The sequence below is a fragment of the Pygocentrus nattereri genome, chromosome 16 (assembly GCF_015220715.1).
Source record: "Pygocentrus nattereri isolate fPygNat1 chromosome 16, fPygNat1.pri, whole genome shotgun sequence".
Classification (NCBI taxonomy): domain Eukaryota; kingdom Metazoa; phylum Chordata; class Actinopteri; order Characiformes; family Serrasalmidae; genus Pygocentrus; species Pygocentrus nattereri.
Genome location: NC_051226.1, coordinates 25,342,091 through 25,363,596, shown reverse-complemented (window position 1 = coordinate 25,363,596; position 21,506 = coordinate 25,342,091). Strand labels below are relative to the sequence as shown.

The 21,506-nt window shown below is 41.5% G+C and overlaps 1 protein-coding gene across 2 annotated transcripts in view; it reads right to left on the bottom strand.

Moving 5' to 3' along the window:
• The window catches only part of si:dkeyp-23e4.3 (rho GTPase-activating protein 7), a 69,948-nt gene that overhangs the window by 9,701 nt on the left and 38,741 nt on the right, over positions 1 to 21,506 (bottom strand). Inside the window, exons 1-7 of one of the 2 annotated variants that reach the window (XM_037545918.1) lie at positions 9,911 to 10,266; positions 5,579 to 5,650; positions 5,372 to 5,453; positions 5,160 to 5,223; positions 3,625 to 4,910; positions 3,274 to 3,444; positions 1,146 to 1,305 (exon numbers count right to left, since the gene is read on the bottom strand). In XM_037545918.1, coding sequence (XP_037401815.1) covers positions 1,146 to 1,305; positions 3,274 to 3,444; positions 3,625 to 4,910; positions 5,160 to 5,223; positions 5,372 to 5,453; positions 5,579 to 5,650; positions 9,911 to 9,923 — 1,848 coding nt within the window. In that variant the 5' untranslated portion in view covers positions 9,924 to 10,266. Of the gene's footprint in view, positions 1 to 1,145; positions 1,306 to 3,273; positions 3,445 to 3,624; positions 4,911 to 5,159; positions 5,224 to 5,371; positions 5,454 to 5,578; positions 5,651 to 9,910; positions 10,267 to 21,506 lie in introns of those variants that run through there. The other variant, XM_037545917.1, reaches the window with a different exon arrangement.

The following is a 21,506-nucleotide window of genomic DNA, read 5'->3' as shown; positions in this document are numbered from 1 at the left end:
TGACGCGCCGCTCAGCCAATCACAACCGTCATTGCGCTTAAAGGTACAGGGAAGCGTCGATTAAAGTCCTAATAGACCACTGTAGTCATTCTGTAGCCCTCGTTATGCCCCGTGCGACTCTGGACCTGCTTTGTTCCGCAAGCGATCAGGTTTTTAAACTCACAAGGACTGGTCTAATCCCCCCGCCAGTAACTGCTGTGTTTATGTGCGTCATCTGTTCACAGCATGTTAAATATCTCCGCACCTTATTCCCACTACTCATGTCTGTCTGTTGAATTGATCGTATTATTTTGCGTCTAGCTGTACTTTGTGTTCCTCGGTGCGCCGTGAAGTTCCTGCAGGAGCGTCATGTCGCTCCACCGTGTACTTGTACACAGACGGAATGACGGTGTTAGCCTCTTGACTTGACTTGACTTGATGAGGAACTCCGGGTCTAAGCTGCATTTCTCTGGCCTGCGTGAAGAGGGTTTTCAAGGTTCTCTATCGCGCGCTGTGGTAAATAAGCGCGAGCGTTTATTATGTTTTAGACAGAGCCTGAGAGCCTACGCCAGGATTCATGAAGCTAGGAAAGGTTCTCGACGGGCCTTCAGACAAACACTGAGGGCGTTTTCACACGTGGGCCGTTTCAGCGTCTGAAGCGGACTCAGACCGCTGAGTCGTGGTTTCTTTCGCATATGTGAACGCACCAAACGAACTCAGACCCCTCTGAACGCCCCCCAAAACGAACCGAACCGAGACCACCTCTCGAGGTTTTTTCTCTTTCTTCATTTCTAGCAGCACTATGTCAAAATATTGATCTTGACTTACTTTCTTGAAATATTGACTTAGCCTCTTGAAATATTGACCTAAGTATATTGGACTGCTGACTTATAAAGGTTTAACTTAGTAAGTCATTTTTTTGACATAGGAAGTATTTGAAGACGGTGAGTAGATTTTGAGATACATCAGTCATTATACGGTTAGTAAGGCAATATTTTGACATACCAGTGCCAGGAAAAAAAAACAAAAAACAGGCCATTTATTTCTCCTCTAGCTGGCAGAAGTAGACTTTCATAGTTAGTAGTACTACCATGTACTTGAATTGAAAGTATCTAAAGGTGCCTGGGCTTGTGAGGACTTTCCAGATGGTCATGTCAGAAGCTCACCTGATCCAGGCATTCGGTCTTCAGGTACTCCATAGCTCTGAGGATGCTTGGGGGCAGAGGCTTTGCTGACTGCTGAACACTCTGGAGCAATGGCACCCCAAAAACCTTCCTGCTTTTGTGATCTGATGCTTTTATCTTTCTGTAGACTTTGGGTACTGTCCTGCAAGTGGAACACACATATCTCTTATTAACCTGTCAGCAGTTGCATTTCTTATGTATATCCGTCCTACAAAAAAAAAGCATTAAGATTTCAACAGCCTGCTGGGCAGATGTTTGAGTTGCAAAGCATCACTTGTGCACCAACTCTGTTGATAAGTTTGTGAGTGTGCATTTTTGACATTTCATTTGTCTAGTGGAGTAAGCTCCTCGCTACGTCTGGAGTGTTTGAAAGCCTGATGAAACTGGCAGTAAAGAAATAAAGCAATTAACGTGGGCATGGTGGTTTTAATCCTTGAATACATATTGGGCTGTTAGCGAATGGCTCATGATAAATTTCAGACTGTCCATTTCATTCACTGCGGCCCATATTGATTTACATTCTGGAAGGCCCGTTTTCATTAGCCAGCGAACTGACTGCCATGGTTACAAGCTGTGTAGCTGAGGAGATAACCTGACAGCAATTTAAGGGCCGCTTCTCATTATTTCTATATAAATCAGGTTCAGGCACCTCCAGATAAAACTTCAAAGCCAGTCAAATCTTGGCTCGCAAGAGCGGACCAACCCGGACGAACCTGGCTTTGCAAATTTTCATACAATGTGGTTCCCCTTGATAGCATTTCTTTCCATTAGACCTTCATTTCCAATCTGGCCTAGCACACTTTAACATCAAACAAGGCTGTTCAATTAAAAACAATATCAGCATTCACCTCATTCCATTAGCCTAATGATGTTCCACTAGTGCCTCAATGTGATTGTTTATATGTAAGAGGACCCTGACTTCCTGTTGTTTTGTAATAACCAGCAACTTATATTGTTGTTCACAGATGAATGGAGGGGAGAAAAGTAGCTGGACTGCAGTGGGCACCAGGCGAAACACATCTGAAATCAAGCTTCTTCTGCAGAATTGACGGTGCTGAATACTCAAGCAAGCGATCAATGTGAGTGTGCGCATCTGCCTGGGTAAATTGGGGGAGGTGGAGTAGGAGATCTTGAGAAGGTTATTTCTTTTGTAGTTAGCTCGATGGTTGTTAAAACAAATAGACCAATTACTCTCTCCTCAAAAAGTCAATTATGCTGTGCTTTTTGCCTTAAGCAGTCAGTTTTACCCCAGTTCAGTACACAAATGTATAATGTCAAACAGGTTATTAATTGTTCCATGGGGAGCCTGAGATGCAGATCTGAAATGTTTGTGAAAAGACAGAAGAAAACAAACAAAAGAAGCAAGGAAATGGAAAATAATAACTAAGGGCAATAGTTCATGTAGACAGGCTGGACTGTGGTGTTCTTAATCATGGTGTGGCTGTGCATTTTCTTTGTGGTGATATCTAAGGTCAGCACTATCAAGCACTGATAACAAAGAGCCACCATTCATTTCCATCCAGCCAGTTGGTTCTCTAAACTCTTATGTGTACTTCCTGAGATGCGCAAAGCGCCTGTTGTAGGTGGTGCCAAACAGAGATCTTGATTTAGAAAAAAATTAAGTCACTGTAATAAAGCTTCTGCGCAGTTATACAGACTAAAAGTCTGTTCACACAAATAACTACCATAGCAATTGTGCCTTTTTGCAAAGCAGAATCGCAGTGAGAGCCTTCTCCAAAGTTGTTGAAAGGGTGCTGATGAAAAAAAAACTCCCACAGTCACGGTGCGAGCTTTTGCTTTGTCATGCAGTCAAGGTGAAAGGGTTTGCTCTTCTATTTAAGTGCACTGCTCTTGAAACCTCCTGTTTTGTCTGGTGAGAGGCGCGCCAAGGTTGCAACTCCATATAAATAATTAATGATTCTCTAAACAACAGGTCTGCCTCTCTCTGTCTCTCTCACTCACGCTCACATTCATTCAGACTCTCTCTCTCTCTCTCTCTCTCTCTCTCTCTCTCTCTCTCTCTCTCTCTCTCTCTCTCTCTCTCTCTCTCTCTCCTTCTCCCTTGCCTTTTACTCCCTCCCCTCTCTTTATCTGTCTTCGCCCATCTTACCAGTTCCAGCCTTGCTTGCTGAAGGGTGAGTGTTTGTCCATCAGAGCAGTGAGCCTGAGCAGACTCAGTCTCCGCAGCATTGAAACATGTGGGGCAGGCTGGGCCTCGATGCCTGGGCTGGAGTTGCTCGTTAAGAAGGTCTGTTCACTGGACCAGTGAAGCTTCTGAGCGCTGAAATGGACAAAATCGCACAGCAGTTAGACTAATATCCTCTTGACCGGCCTGACTGTGATTAGTGAGAAAGTACTGGCTATGTGCCAGAGAAGAGATAATGACATGGAATTAGATGCCTTCTTTTCATGTACCTTTGAAAAACAATGATTTCAAGAAGATTTTGTAACTGTCTCTTACCAAGAAGGGTGGTCTGTGGGCTCAATGGTCTGTGTCAGTGCCTCTGAGCTCCTGTCAGAGCTTTGCTCTGTCTGATCTGCTTCACCCGGCTCTTTGATCTCGAGGTGGATGTCAGTCAGTGAGGAGGGTGAAGGAGAGCTGCAGTGAGAGAAGTCTGAGTCTCCATCTTCAGATAGTTTTTCTGTCCATGAAGTCACCAACTGCTGCAGTCCACTGATGCGTTCCATTACACTATCCAAGGCAGAAAACACATCGTCATCTGTAATTTGCAGATGATCTGGAACATTGTCGTAAATGCTGACACGTTGATCATAAGTCGCCAGGGGACTGCAGGGTGATTCCTGGTCTTTGGAACCACTACTTCGACATCTTCGGCCACGGTACCCATGGAAGCTCCCAGTCCTCCAGTTGACGGAGGTGTTGTCGATGGGTGAGATGATGGTATTGTGGCTTAAATCCATTGGGAACGTGCCTGGCTTGTGATCATGTGGGATCTCGAAGACTGGGTTGGCACCCATATTGCGTTGGTTGTGGAGCTCCTGCTCACTAATGTGGCCATCGTCTGTTGCCCTGTTCTGTGCGTCAAGCCTCTTGCGGTTACTGCGGATCTTGGTGACTGGGCTGGGGGTGCTGACAGTGCTGCTGTTCTCAGAGGGGCTGCTGCTGGAGTCAGAAGGCGGTGAACAAGACGCTGCACTACCAACCTTATCCTGGAACTGTGAAATGTCGAAGCAGTGAAACTGCTCCAGCTTGTCCTCACTTTGACCCTCTTGCAGTACAGGGCTGCTGATGACTAGCCGGGCTTTCCCACCTTGGCCATGAGACCGCATGGTTGACCCTCGGAGCCGGAGCTTCTCCATCTTCCTTAGCAGGCTCTGACCCTTCTTCACAGGAGGTTTTTCGGGGAAGCGTTCTTCGCTACTGAAACTGTGAGGCTCTCCTGGGGATGGAGGCCCACTGCAGGAGCTGTCAGGGGACAAGGGCTTGTAGGTGGAGGAACATCTAGAGGAACTTCGGCTTGTCTCGTGGTCTTCTGCAGTCTTGTGGGTGGCACTTCCCCCGTCGCTGTCAGCACTGCTAGAGCTGTGCGTGGAGAGGATCTCATGGTGTTCGCCGCTGTCTGACAGAGAAGCTTCGCAACTCTCTGACCTCCTGAGGCTTGGGACAGGGCTGTCCACTGATGGCAGGAAATCCATGCCATCTGTACGAATCCAGCGCTTACTCTTACGGTCATAGGACCACTTGGGGCTGATGGCACAGGGCTCCTCTTCCTCATCTTCCTCTCCCTAGATTGACAGACAAGAGACAGGATTAAGTTTTGCATTGGATCTTCAAGCTTTTTGGCTTCTTGAGAAACTCAGCCTGTTATATTACTGTATTGTTTGCCAAGATTTGGAAATGGAGGGTGGGTGAAGCACTCATAGAAAGGGGTTCAAGATTTGGAACACAGTTTGTGTACTTGTGTGAAAGTTTATCCACAGGCTATCTTTTGTTTATATGATGAGGCTCTGCTCAAATATTTCTCATAAACTCACTCGTCTTTTGAATCTGCTCAACTCCAGCTTCATCTCCACACATTTGTTTAAGGTGCCTAATCTCCTGTATGCAGAAGAAAGCATAACTGTCAAAATGGTTTAATGCTGTGATGTCTCCCCAAATCCCCCCCTTAAAGATTTGCAAAAAAAAAGTATGCATTCCAGCAACAGAGCATGCACCTCTACTGCTGGTATGGAAAACATCACCCTACCTGCAGAGTGACTCTATAGCATCATTATCCAAGAATTCATGATCACTCTTTACCCAATTTAAATCAATTGGGAAATGGCAATCTAGAAAACAAACACAGCAAATTGAATTGCAATATAACAGTGTTTGCTGTTGATTAGCAGTGTGGTTAGAGCTGTGATCAGTTTGTCATAAAACACGGCTAGGAATTTTACAAATAAATATTTACCTTTGAAAAGCTGTGCATACTGGGGGAAGCCGGCTGCACGGAGCCAATGACAAGCCTCCTTGGCTTCAATCTCTACAAAGAGAAACAGTGCATATAGAGTGAGTCATTTCTGGTTGCTATGTTTTAACCAGGCAAACATTAGGGAGAATTCAGAACACTATTACCACTTAATTAAATTTACTTTTTAATTAACATTGAAAGAGAAACTTTTTGCCTTTTTTCATCCCCCCTTGTCTGTCCCCTTGTTTCATTAATTTCTTGTGGATTATGTTGTGGAAGCGCCGACTAATTTGGCGCTAATTGAATGTCTTTGGCCTTCACATGGCAGACAGAGGGAAGGCGAAGCAGCCGGGGCCCTTTGATTCCAGTCTCGCCTGTGCCTGTCCCTCTATTCCTCTGCCACCCATTTGCTTTCACCTTTTCAGATTCTTTCCTAACACAGTACAGCCAGGAACAGATGGTGGAAACAAATCCTTTCTTTCGCACTGGCTGGCGAGCCATAAAACCTCTGCGCCTGGGACGGGTTCTGCCTTTCCCGTGGGCGACCACAGGGTCAAGGGAAGACAGCTGGACCATCAGCTACATAGAGCAGATGGCTCAGATATGTAAACAGTGGGGGAATGGCGGAGTGAAGGCAGCCGCTTGCCGCTCTGACGCTAAGACAGTGTGTGTAGAGTCGTGTTGGATGTGCCTGGCTTCATGTCCCTTCACCGTAGATTTGCACGCAGACTTTTGCCACAGCCCGCCTTTCCTGTTGTGGTACTTTGTCTAGCAGCCAGGCTGTATCCCAAATAATGAGGTGCTGCTTCTTGGAGATGCCTCACAATGTGGCTGTGAAATGCTGTTTGGTGGTGGATGATGGTACCCAGTCAAAGTTGGTCTTTTTATCATCTAAAACCGTTTATCGGACTTTCTGTCTGTGCCTGCCTGTCTGTCTATCTATATGTGTCTTAGACTTGTGTGAAGTTGGACAGAGGTGCCAGGATTTGAATGGTGAAATAACTATTTGGGTGTTTGACTGAGAAAAACAGGTTAACAAATCAAGAGGAACTGCATTTTTAAAAGGTTTTGTCATGAGGGTAAAATGTCATAATTTCTGATTAAGTACATTATAATTCGCGGCCATGAAACACAAGTGCCTGAACATGAGGGTGTTGCCAAAAACATGTTGCTAAGCACATGCCTGAGAACGCAGAGATGGAGCCGTCGGCTGTGGCACATCTTTTCTGCTAATGAGGCTAATTTCTCTAGCTGATGTTAGCAAGGTCCAGAAACTGGAAATATATAAAAATACATTTTTTCTAACAAACATGTTGGGTCATCGGCTGCAGAGGATAAAAAAAGTCCGCACTACTGATGTGAATCAGTCTCATTGTGCGTCCCTGCTATCTAATTAATCTGATTCCCTGCTGTCTAGGAAACGTTTGAATTTCCCATTTTTTCCAGAACAGTTGAGTTAAAGCCGCAAAGGTTTTGTTTGCATAAAACAGCTACTAATACTCTTGCTACATTTTGCAGTAGTCAGCTTTATACTCTTATTAGTCAGAGTATATTTCTTAGTAGCAAAGTTCTTTAAAACCTAATAGTAGTTTAAACAGCTGAAAGGTTTGAGGGGGTAAAATGCATGGAGTATTATTCCCAAGACAGTATGATCTTATATATTGTCATAAATATTTATGCACTGGTGCATTTCTCATAATAAACCTGATTAGCCAACGAGAACATTTTGAAAAGTTAGATGTCTAATTTTTTATAAGTAGTGTATCTGTGTAACCATTTCTCTTCATGTGCCTCATCAATAGATGAATTGGCATATATCAACCCAAAAACACAACCCTGTAAACCCTGTGCATTGGTCTGTTCCTGCCAGTTTAAATGCTTTTGCGTGAGAATTATATAAGCAGCGATGGAATCACATAGGCCTCCTTTAATACAGACAAGCAGGGAAAGGCACTTCCTTTTCCAAATACCCCAGGCGGCCCTACAGGAAGTCATGCTTTTAGGGTTTGGATGCTGATAACAGATGTAGCGTGCGATTGGCCCCCTCCCACCCTGCAAGCCTCCGGATGCCTGTAAGCGTCTGAAGGGCCTGGGAGGGCCTTTGCCTATGGTAGTACGTGCTGCCTAGGCTGTATACTCTCTACACACACAAAAAACGGCACTTGATTAGCATCCATCACCGTAGAAGTTCAACTCGCAGCCCCTCCCGCCATTCACTCTCTTCTCAAGAGGTCGCATACACACAGACGCTCCATGTTGGAGCCCCCTAATAAAGTACTACAGTGGGTCCCTTGAGGCCACAGCAACTTGCATGAATGCCAACCTTCACTAGAGCTTCTTGCACGTCGACTGACATGAGAAAAGCATCTGTGGGACCCCTGTGGGGCAGAGAACATCTTGTTTTTGCTGACAGCTTGTACAGTTCTAACCTTGAGTGTGTTTCAGCAAAGAGCATGCTGGGTAACCTTTAGCTTTTTGAATAAGTTAGGAAGGTGCACCGTGAGAGAGACTCAGGGGAGTTTTGGGGGGACCAGGGGAGCTGAAAACGTTAAAGATAAATTTCCTGAAGGTACAGCATAAAGAGCAGAATTCTGTTAAATCCCAGCAAAAGGGTTGGTTGTGAAGGCAAATAGTGCATTATTCACCAAGAAAAAGGCCCACTTTTCCATGTAGTAGAGCCACATACATTCAGAAGCCCAATGTTTGAAAGCCCTCAAATGATCAACGCCTTTCTCTGTAGGGACACTTTAGTTGGCAAAGAAGGTCCACATTGAAGCCCTTGAATTAGCTGCTACATATCTGGAACCAAGGGGCCTCATGCCACAGTGATTGCACCAAAATTTCTGTCATTTTCACGTAATTGCCCATTTTGTTGGAATGACAAAACCTCCCTGGTAGAATCAAAAATAACATTGTTCACTGTAACGTCATCATCAGGAGGACGCAAAAAGAAAAACAGCCTCATTATGGTGACACTTCATTGGCTCCTTTACCATCCCAAGTGCCTGACATGGCACAGAGAGTTTTGAGTGGTATAAATACACAGGACTTTCCATGGCTTTGAGACCAGCTGTTCTTTCTCTCTCTACCACATGTACAATTTTATTACTGACAGCTCTGATTTGGCCGCAAACAATCCTTCTCTGATCTTGCCAGGTTTGGCAGGTAGAGAACCATTAGGTCATAGGTAAAATTGCTCACACACTCTGTTGTTACTTCTGGTTGCTAACAACACTGTTTAGCCAGTGCCAATGGACAGAGTAGCTTCTCGTAACTTAACCTTCAGCTTCATGGAAACCTTTAACTGCAATTTACACTGCATCTATTACAGTCAATGAAATTAGATCACATTATGTGTATGGTAATACAATGGTCTTTTTTCTGCATGTGTTTTTTTGCATTAATCTTTACATAGTATACATGCAGAATATGCAAACTAGGGGTGATAGAGCAAAAATCTATCACAACTATCACAATGCGCAGTGTGTATCAGGTTTGGAACAGAAAACAAGTAGTTCCACAGTTAAAAATACATTCAAAAACTGAATGCATTTTTTTTTATCATACAGTGCACACAATCCGTCTAAACAGGCCTAATTATACTCTTTTTAATTAAGCATACATTTGGTCAGTGTCCTTAAAGAAAAGCATATTGTGATCTAATGAATTACTATAATAATAAAATATTATCATTATAGCCGACCCTGTGTACAGGTTTTTACGTGTCAGTTCCTGAGAGATTCCTAAAAACAGGCAGGCTCACATGAAACAATGGCATTATGTATGCATTAGCAACTGAATAGTCACACTGTAATCTTAATTCTTAAAGTACACAGTTAAGGTGCCAGTCAGATTCTCATGAGTGTTCCCAATATCTGACAAAAGCCTTAAAACTAGAAGCAAAGCACTTTCAAGATCTGCCGGATTCCACAAGCACAGCATGTTCAGATGGCTCCAAGATGTTTGTGTTTATTAACAAAAGCCCACATTTTTAATTAACTTTAATTAACGAACATTTTGATCTCATTAAATTAGTCATTAAGTTCTCACACCTGCTTCAGTGGTCCGATCTCAGCCCCCCCAACCACTTGAGTTCTATTTCTAAACAAAGGATTTATTCTAACACCTACATGTTTTTTTTTCCTTCAGTTGGCTGTGGATGCTAAAGATGTCAAACATAAATAGCTTTATCTTCACTATATTCTTATATTCTATAATCTAATAAACCAAAACACAGAAGCACTGCATTTGTCTTGTTCAGATGAATACCAGAAGGAGTAAAGGTATATAAGATATATATAAAAGCAAAAAAAAAAAAAAAAGTTCACTTACTTGTAATCAACATTGTTGTAGAGTTGGTTCTTTTGTCTGGACTTCAAGCACAAATATATTGCCGGTTACAAAAGTGTGATAAATGGTTACAAACATTACAAAAAGAACAAAAATGACTACTAAAATAATGTAAATGTTCCTATGTACAGAGCTGGGGTGTTCTCTTGCTCATACTGGTCACCATAATGAATTCAGTTGAAAGGCATTCCCCTTTGCTCTGACCGGACCATACCAAATGCTTTCAACTCTGAGAGGGTGGGTTCCACAGTGTGCCAGACAAAGACAGGAGTCAGATTTGTGTTCAAAGTGCCAAGAAATATTTGAGGCACTTGCTGAGCAACTGCCAAGTTTTATCTAGGCATTTATGTTGCTAAAGTTTGAAATGGTCAGTGGTATAACGCCTAACTCCTGGTGTTTGTGGTGCATGGAGAATTCATTAATATTTCAAATGTTCAAATTCTGTATTTTGAAGATGGCACAATATAAATGTATTTCTGAGACCTTGCCTATCAGCTGATATCAGTGCTAATACTCATATTTACAGTAATTGAAATTGAAGGTTTTTATTCACTTAAGATGACATCTAAACACACCAACCGCTGTAATAATCTACTTCCCTACAGAAAGAATATGTCGCCAATAATGTGATGTATAATTGGTGGTAGTATTGACTTATTTTTATTAAGTCATGTTCATGACCTACTTTACTGCACTTTTCATTATGTTGCACATCAAGCAGCACAATATTTCAGGCTGAATCTGTTACGGAATCAGATCATTCTTTTAATTTCCCCTTCCAGAAGTCCAATTCAATGTTTTCTACTGGGTATCAAATCAGTGCCATCTCTGTTGATATTCTAGCTATGCAATCACTATACTGCATATAGTACTGTGCAAAAATCAGAGAAAATGACATGTTATGCTGTAATCTGAGACACTAATATGTAAAACCTTTGATCTGGGTAGGAAGCATTTGTTCCAAAAACACTAATATTAATATACTATTAATAAACATTGTTTGCTTAACCATTTTCAAACCTGTCCTCAAGGAACCTCAGTATTTACAGTTATCATCCAGTACCTGCTTCAGCTAATAGTTTATTCTTTAAATGAACTTGTTGGTGCTGCTGACTGATTTTAACATATCCATGCAGTGACTGGAGTGCAGCAAGAACTCTGGAACCAACCGTGTTGTTCTAACTGTATTTTTCTAACCAACATATCAATAACCTTTTGAATAGTAAGCAAAAAGGCACTGCTGGGAAACAGTTTAAACAACTTTTTTGGCTGCCTGTACTACACGGTACATGATCACAAGTCATAGTTATTATAGAATGGAATACAGTGTGTTCAGACTGTAATGTTATATTCAGAACACGGTGTTCCTAACTGTCTATAGACTAATAGAAATTTCATTTTGAGATCTTGAAGTCAGGTCAGGAGAAAGCTGCTTCCTCTCCTATACAATGCTTCCCCTGTGTATAAGATCAGATGCCAACAATGTATGACTAAGAAGCATGCCATCCTGTACAGTCTTAAAAATACTGGTTCCTAAATGGTTCTTAATTTAAAAGTAATGTTCTAGGACAGCTTCTAATGGTATAGAATAAGGATGTGCATGCGTATCTAAGAAGATGATAAACAGGTGCCGGTGTTTGAGTACTGAATTACTGTTCCCATATTTGTTACATTTCTCTACAGGAAGATGGAGGAAAATATACAGACCAACAAGTCAGTGAAACAATTCAAACAAAAAAAATTGAACTGTAAAAACGTTTTGCTTGCACTTAACTGGATATCCATTTATTGGATATGATATACCCTTATAAGTACTCAAATATGTAAATGCACATCCCTACTATATAGCTTTTACACTATGAGCAGGTTTTTAAACTTGGAAAAGGGTGTTCAGACATGTTCTTCCCAGTAATGCTTCTGCTGAAAATTTCTCTGAGGAACCTAAAGAGTACAAAGCAAATTGTATCAAAATAGAACCATACATCCAAAATAAATTTTACGTGGTATACCACTAATGAAAATGTCCCACAGTACCTGAAATGCCGTAATCTTACATGCTTGCTTTCGCATTAATGCCATAGCTGACACCACTGATGGTTCCAGAAGAAATTTCATGAAGGTCTGAATACCTCCAACTAAGTGTACATACCCACTCAGAGATCTAGGAAGCTAATGACCACCCTTAAACTATGGCGAAGCCCATCACGGCTAATAGTCTAAGGCTTCATTAGGATGGAGTCCCATTAGCCTTAATGGCTCTCTTAGGTGTTTGATTACACCCTCTCAAAAAGCCTGAAGTTTCCAGCATTTCTGTGTTCAGTTCAGAGAGAAGAAAATTAAAGAGAGTGTGGCGTGGGGAGAGAGACAGGATGAGGGTGTGGGGGTGGGCGCTTGTTCTGTTTTTCCTCAATCCATTTATGGGCCTTGAAAGGATTTCTTAAGAAATATTTTCCAACTTTGTCACAGCTTGACCTGACACGTCACTGAACAGGCCAGAGATTGATGTGGACCTTCAGCTCCGATTGCCAACTCAGCACTTAAGGTGTCTGGCTGATGTCTGATGGCATATGAAATTTGTTCATTAGGCAGTAATAGATGATTGGCTTGAGACTGACATGTCAGTGAAGTATCTACAAAGACTCCTTGCATGGAGTTTTGGGTGAGATGGTTGTAGTCAAAAGGACAGAAGCGCTAACACTTTAACGTTAATTATAGCTGTCATACTGTGTTAAGGAGAAATCGGCTTATTAAAAAAAAAGTGCATAATTTAGCTGTTGAGATGTAAACAAAGTCAGTTTGATGTGAAATTCCCTGCATCACAAATATGGCCTAGAGCTGGGCGATATGGCCAAAAATGTTATCACGATAAACAAAATCCATATAGTTCAATGTCTGGGAGATGGTCATATCGATACATATCGTGAAAAATGTCAAATCATTATTTCTAAGTTTGAAGGCTGATTTTTGCTCCTGGGTGGTTAATTGCTGTTTTAAACTAGCCTTTATAGTCGGAACATGACAAACACTCGCCAAATAGTGGAACATTTCACAAATCTGTCATGGGAGAGTGGGAGAAAGTGTCTGGTTGGCTGGAAAAGCACAGCCGCAATTTTTGTAATAGTCATAATTTAAGAAAGACCATACTGTTACAAATGCTAAACAAGTGGCTAACAGCAGTGCTAAACTGTTTAGTTTCTCCACAGCTTCAACTGCAAAAAGCAAACATTAGCTGGCTCGGTAGGTCAGTGATGGATCGCTTGGCCTTACTGCCATCACTCCTACTGCATCTATATCGGAGTATATCTCAGTATTTAGACACCAGCTAGCATATGACTGGATTTCTCTATTCTATTGTGGTAGTTTAAGGGGTGAACTGCGATATATCTAACACCAGACAGAGTCCTCCTTTTAGGTATGTTTAAACTGAAAGAGGTGCCTTTGTGTCTTGTTTGATCTACAATATCATCAATTCACTGTGTTGTGCAGGTGACGGAGCGCTGCTTCAAGTTAGCCAGCTGCTAAAAACAGCTAGCCTGGAAAGATGGTGCTCTCCCGCACTCCAATACCTCACAGCTTCCTTAGTTTACTTTCATTTAAATCAGGGGTGTAACATGAACCCACTTCTTTCTGCACTAATAGTTAAATATGACTTTTTGAGCGCTGCAACGCCGCTTTAGTTGAGCCGAAACTGATGTGATTTAATGCTGCTAAAGCTTGTTAGGATGTAAGGAAAGAGGTGGGTTCAATGTAGGACAGTACAGTTACGCCACTGATCTCGTCACTCACACTTGGTCACAGGAGAACAGATCTCCGGTCACTTCACTCAGCCAGGGAATGTGTGACACTCCGTTTCAGACGTTGCTAAAGTAAAATCTACTTTAGCAACGTCTGAAACGGAGTGTCACACATTCTGCCCTGTGAGCAGTGGAAACGTGTTCTCTGGAGTGATAAATCATGCTTCTCCATCAGGCAATCCGATGGACAAGTCTGGGTTTGATGGTTGCCAGGAGAACGGTACTTGTCTGACTGCTTTGTGGCAAAGGTAAAGTTTGATGGAGAGGGGATTATGGTGTGGGGTTGTTTTTCAGAAGAAGGACAATTTTATGCTACCAACTTTGTGGGAATAGTTTGAGGACGGCCCCTTCCTGTTCCAACATGACTGCACACCTATGCACAAAGCAAGGTCCATAAAGACATGGATGAGCAAGTTTGGTGTGGAAGAACATGACTGGCCTGCACAGAGTCCTGACCTTAACCCGATACAACACCTTTGGGATAAATTAGTGGAGACTGTGAGCCAGGCCTTCTCATCCAACATCAGTGTCTGACCTCACAAATGCGCTTCTGGAAGAATGGTCAAAAATTCCCATAAACACACTCCTAACCCTTGTGGAAAGCCTTCCCAGAAGAGGTGAAGCTGTTATAGCTGCAAAGGGGGGGCCGACATCATATTAAAGCCTATGGATTAAGAATGGGATCTCAATTTCATATGTGTGTGAAGGCAGACCAGTGAATACTTTTGGAAATATAGTGTACCTCTCCACCTTGAAAAGTAGTAAAAATGTTTTAGGCCAAAATCTTCTCTCAAAATTATCGTAAAACGATGTCTTAAGCATTGGGTATCGTTTTTGTTACCATTTTATGTTCCAGCTTTCTGTGAGGTAACTGTTAGCATTAAACACTTCAGACACCTGGTTCCTGTCACCACCAATGTTATGAGAGACATTTTTTATTGGAATATAAGAAACTGCTAGCTTATGTGTATTGCTCACTTTAGTCATAGCTTGCAACAGCACAGCACTATAAACAAGGGCACAGTGTCACTGATGCAAAGTGCTCCTCATATGAAACATTAACATCTACTTGGTTGCTAATAATGCTAATGGTAGAGACTTTGTAGCCTGTTAAACATGAGTGAGTGAGCCAAATCCATGAGATGGTTCACATCTGACAATAAAACGTTTTCACATAATACAGTATATTACAGTGTCAAGATTTTAAATGTTTTAAAAACATGGACAAAAAGGTGATTCTCTTATTTTCTCTAAATGAATGAAGACTAATGTTTCCGAAAGACAGATTTTAACAAACTTTGCATTAGAGTTACACCATACACTCATAAAAAAGATGGTTCTTCAAGGGTTCTTTAGTAAAGGGAATAGTTCTTTTTAAAACCATGAGTTTTATGGATGGAACCGTTTCATATTTAATTTGTTCTTAGCCTGGTGAAATGGTTCTTCTGATTGATGATGAATGTGTTGTATGTTGTTTTATATAGATTGTTTCTGAATATGGTTCTATATAGCACCAAAAAGGTTTTTTATATTGTTACGATGTCAAGCTTGTAACAGTGGAAGAATCCTTTTTTGGTGCTATATAGAATCATTCACCTAAAGAGCCCTTGAAGAACCATCTGTTTTAAGAGTATAGCAATAAAATACATCTCTGGCAAGACAAGCCAATATTATAAATGGAGATATTAAAGCATAATCAAATATATCATCTGCTTTATCGTTAAGAATATATAAGGCTGAAAATTATTACAAATGCATCAGAATGCCTTTTTACAGCATCTACACTTCTCCAGAATTCTGTAGATTAGATCTATAAAGTCTGGATAATGTGTACAGACATAGTGGAGTAATGTAAACTAATATAATGTCTGAGTTCATGCATGCTAAAGAGGTTCTTGGGGTTAATACACTCTAGAAGATATTAAGCCAGTCTTCTCTGCTAATGGTCCAGCTCTGTTCTCCAAGGTGCTCTTCAGGGGCCTTTTTACAGAAGCTTTCTTAACCTAAGATGTGTCCAAATAAGCTTTTTCGCATTCATATTGCAGAAACAAATCTTATCTTAATGATGGAATCATATCTTACAGCATCTCAAGTTAGGAATCTTAACCTTCTAGATCAAAGTCAAAAGTCAACTGTCATGCCTGTTACTTGGCAACTGTCAATGATAGATAAAAAAAAAGGTCAAACAAATGCAAATTGCTAAGTGCAATAAACTTGAAGTTAAGAAAATTGGGGCTCATTAATATCTTCCCAAGTTGTTTCTTAAGCTACTTAAGCTCTCAGGTATCCTCTTTGGAAAAATCACAAACAGTTACAAATGACAGACATTTTACTTTACTATCCTCACAATATTTGTAGGTTATATCTCACATAACACTAACATCTGCCCAGTAGTAGAGCACACATCTTTTTCTAATACTAATTTACCCCAATTAACCCTAAGCTTCTTGTTGTGCCACATCTATTTAGAGAGAGAGGAGTTATTGAGGTCTCTAAAGAAGTTCCTATATAGATAACAAAGAAGTTTTTGACAGCTAAAGCGCATGAGGGAGGGTGTTTGTTCTATTTACACTACACTGCGCAAAAAAAATCCACCCAAAACACCAAACATCTAGATTTTCTCATAAAAGAATGCTTTATGAGAATGATTTGTGAGATTTGTTTTCACAAAAGCACTATGATATCTGACACCCTCTGTAGCTAGCTGACCTAGAGAAATAGTCATTACAGAAGCCAAAGAAAAAATGTTAAATGGAGGTGCCACTGAGTCAGACAGATTAATTTTGTAATCTATAGTGGGAGACTCTCCGTAGTGCTGCAGAGATTGAGTATGCAGGGTTGGACATGTATAACTATATATCATGAGTGGAGAGAGATATTCTGTGTTCCTTCCTGCCTGTAAGTCTTGAAAAATCTGTGGATTCTTCTATAAGGCGCTATTAAAAGTGTAAAAAAAATAAATAAATGATTTGAGAGGGCAGGCCTATCCTTTATGTTGACTGGTTTAGATAAAATATATATATAAAACCCCAATTCCAATGAAGTTGGGACGTTGTGTAAAACATAAATAAAAACAGAATATGATGATTTGCAAATCCTTTTCAACCCATATTCAATTGAATACAGTACAAAGACAAGATATTTAATGTTCAAACGGATAAACTTTATAGTGTTTTGAAAATATTCACTCATTTTGAATTTGATGCCTGCAACACATTCCAAAGAAGTTGGAACAGGGGCAACAAAAGACTGGGAAAGTTGAGGAATGCTCAAAAAACACCTGTTTGGAACATTCTAGAGGTGAACAGGTTAATTGGAAACAGTTGAGTGTCATGATTGGGTATAAAGGGAGCATCCCTGAAAGGCTCAGTCGTTCACAAGCAAGGATGAGGCGAGGTTCACCACTTTGTGAACAACTGCGTGAGCAAATAGTCCAACAGTTTAAGAACAAAGTTTCTCTATGTGCAATTCCAAGGAATTTAGGGATTTCATCATCTACAGTCCATAATATCATCAGAAGATTCAGAGAATCTGGAGAAATCTCTGCAAGTAAGCGGCAAGGCAGAAAACCAACATTGAATGCCCGTGACCTTCGATCCCTCAGACGGCACTGCATTAAAAACCAACATCATTCTGTAACGGATATTACCACATGGGCTCAGGAACACTTCAGAAAACCATTGTCAGTGAACACAGTTCGTCACTCCATCTACAAGTGCAAGTTAAAACTCTGCCATGCAAAGCGAAAGCCAGATGTCAACAACACCCAGAAACGCCGCCGGCTTCTCTGGGCCCGAGCTCATCTGAGATGGACTGACACAGAGTGGAAAAGTGTCCTGTGGTTTGACGAGTCCACATTTCAAATTGTTTTTGGAAATCATGGACGTCGTGTCCTCCGGGCCAAAGAGGAAAAGGACTGTCCGGATTGTTATCAGCACAAAGTTCAAAAGCCAGCATCTCTGATGGTGTGGGGGGGTGTTAGTGCCCATGGCATGGGTAACTTGCACATCTGTGAAGGCCCCATCAATGCTGAAAGGTACATACAGGTTTTGGAGCAACAAATGCTGCCATCCAAGCAACGTCTTTTTCAGGGACGTCCTGCTTATTTCAGCAAGACATGCCAAGCCACATTCTGCACGTGTTACAACAGCGTGGCTTCGTAGTAAAAGAGTGCGGGTACTAGACTGGCCTGCCTGCAGTCCAGACCTGTCTCCCATGGGGAAAAAAAATAAATAAATAAAAAAAAAATATATATATATATGGGACAACAGTCATTACAAACATGTTTTATCTAAACTATATATATATATATATATATATATATATATATATATATATATACACACACACACACACACACACACACACACACACACACACACATGACCTGTTTTGTTTATTTTTTAACTGAAAATAAGGGCACATTCTTCATATGTAACAAACTTAAATATGTAATGTTTTTTACTGAGTTTATCATGTTGGAAATCACATACAAAATGTGCCATAACTTTTAAGGCCTGAATGTTTTTATTTTCCCTTTTTGGCTGTGGACATTCAGATTTGTCCATGTCTGTACGTCTGGGGTAAGAATGATCCTCTTTGGCATCTGGAGGGTTAAAATATCATTGTCCAACACAAAGAGACAGGACAAGCTCACAGCACTCGAAAGCACAGATTCAACGGAAACCATGAGAGGAGCGCCGGCTCCATCGCTTCCCCCAGTGCGTCCCCACCCTTATCATGTGTGAAGTCATTTGGCTGTAGGACACACTGCATTCCTCCCAGCACTGTTTCCTCTCTCACTGCCTTTCTGGCCCCAAACAGCTATCTTTCTGCAGCAAGAGATTAAAAAGGCAAAAACAAACATTTGCAATAGTTTATATTGGTTTTGAATGTGTTTGATGGCTGTCTTGGAATAGAAGACATTAGACTGAACTTCAGAATGAACTTTAGATCACGTTTGTGGGAATAATATATGAGAGATATGTGAGGCCTTAAAAGATGATGGTGATTGGTCTTCAAATGTGAGAGCAATTGTCAACTCATCAGTCAAAGAATAAGGTAATGCTTTACTGTATGGTGATGTACAAGGCTACAAGACTATAGTAGTGTGCAGAAATTTGAACGCCCCTGTTAAAATGACATTTTATTGATTCTCTAAGTGAAATTGAGTTAACCCTCTGGGGTCCACAACCTCATCACATTCAGTTTCTATATACATTTCTCTGTCTTTCCAATGATACCTGACAGTATGGTTTGAACATGTGTAGAGATTCCATCTTGTCACAAGATCGTACGTGACTCTCATCGGAAGTTATGAGTCTGAGAAGAAGGGTTGAGACACGCGTCATCTGCCTCTCATTGTGTGTCATTGATGGATTCATGTGCCCGTCTACATATATAAAAAAAAAAAAGACTAACCAGTGGACACTCAGGAAGTCAAGGACTTAACCATCACATGGGAAACTCTGTATTCTTCATTCAGTTCATACTAGAGAAAGATTCTCCTCTGGGAGATATACTTTCCTGCAGAGTTTAGTTCCGACCTGCATCTAACATGTTGCCCCCAACTTAACACTAACACATTTGGAGAGGTCAGTTAGCTTTAAAAAAGCAAAAGCAAACATTTGCAGGAGTTTATATAGGGGTTTTAACGTGTTTGACGGCTGTCTTGGAATAGAAGACATTAGACTGAGCTTCAAAATTAATGTTAGATCACAACATTTACCTGACGCTCTTATCCAGAGTGACTTACAACTTGATCATTTTACATAGGTAGGCCAAGGCGGCGTTAGGAGTCTTGCCCAAGGACTCTTATTGGTATAGTCTAGGGTGTTTGCCCAGGTGGGGATTGAACCCCACTCTACAGTGTAGAAGGCAGAGGTGTTAACCACTACACTATCCCAACCATTTATTTCTTTGCAGATTTGGAGCAGGTGTGCCAGGCTGTGCATTGAGTTCTGCAGGAAGGTAGATATCTGGGATCAGGGTTGATGACCACTACTGCTCAGAATGTGTTAACTTATTTTCACTTAGAAAATCAACAAAACATGTCATTTGACCAGGCACTCAAACATTTACATACAACTGTACATAAGCTTTTTATGACACCTAACAAACACACATGAACATTTATAAAGCCTTATTCTAACCAGCTACAGTTATCATAAAGACTGCTTTAATGTTAATGTTTAATGCTGCTTCAATGAGTTTTGGTGTGATGTTTATAAATGTTTATATATGTCAGTCATCATGAACAGCTTATGCAGCCTTATGAACACTTCCCTCTAGTAAAGTAGATTGGCAGCTTCTGACATTCTGTTCTCAAGCACAATAAGTGAGATAAGGCTGCTATGACCACTTTTACATTTTGTAACACACTGTTTGGCTCTTATTAAAGTAAATTTTAGAGTCTCCACAATCTGACATCAAAACATTAAGTCTAACATCAAAACAACAGGACACAGTCAATTAACCTAATAATATTTGCAGAATTGAGGCAATTGGTTTATTTCATTTTTTTTTTTGTGTGCAAATCCACTACACGTCAAAACTCACATAGCCTGGAGAGCTCTCAGACTTGATAGAGTGGAAGAATTGAGGGGGAAAAAGTTTCTTTGCAGATTTGATTGGAAGGTGTTTTGATTTTGAGGAGTTGTGGTTTTCCTAGTCACGGTTTCACCCTCAGTCTCTGCCTAGCTCCTAGGAGACTGTCTGATAAACATGCATGCACAACCCCTGACATTTGGCACTTGACAGCGGTGTTTGCTTTCTCTTAAAAGATGCTCTCTTGTTTTGGAGAAAGCTATTTTGACACCTGAGGATAATTACAGCTCCTTTAGTGCTTGTTTTGTCTGCTGCAGTGCCTTCAGATTTTCATGGCTTCTGGCGGCACCCTTCAAGGAGTGCGATGGAAATGAAACGCTGTGCAGGGAGCAGAACCTACGATGGACATGGGCATCTGACGCCACTGCAAGAAAAAGGAATCGTTCCAGCTCAGCTCACATAACTACTGTGTCTTAGGATGGACCTGAACATGTAGTGAAAGGACTGGCTTATAGTCTTTCTGTTTACCCCAGTGCTCTGTAGCTGTCCTCGATAGTTAATGCCCAAGACATGCGGTTGATCCAGTGGTGCCTCTCAAAGAGGATAGATCAAGATTTATGCATGTGCCTCAGGGGACAAAAGAGTTCCAAAACAAATGGAGATGAATGGCTTTGTTTTGGCTGTCCTCTCTGAGGCAGCGGCTGCTAGCGCACGTCGTCACTGTGTGGTGCACGTTCAATGCAGCACAAAGTGACATATGTCGTGTGAGTGCTTATGAATGCCACAGGAACTGGCCCTGTGTGCTCTCAATTGTTTGCTAGAGGGCCTCAGTGCTTCTGTTTGTGTTCTGTGAAAGGCGTGGAGGACCTGGCTGGAGTGACCCTCTTCAACCACGGTAATTGCTGAGCTAGACCCCCCCTTTCCAAAGCAAAGACTTCCTTTACTCGAGTGCCAATGGAGGAGGAAGGAAGACTGTGTATGACAGAGTACTTATCCAAGGTTGTGTGCGTCTGCCTGAGGGCGTGCCTGATGTGTCTGATGTATTTGTGTACAGTTTATTTTTGAACATGTCGGTGAGAGTGAATGAGAGGTAGCTAACTTTAATCTCCCCTGCTACCTATGAGTCGCAGCAATGCTATTTCCTATGCTGGCTGAAAGCACTTGCTCCAAAAACCCGCCTGTCCTTCCTGTACGCACTCCATTGTCGCCAGCAGCAGCGCCTATCTGCTGATCAGACT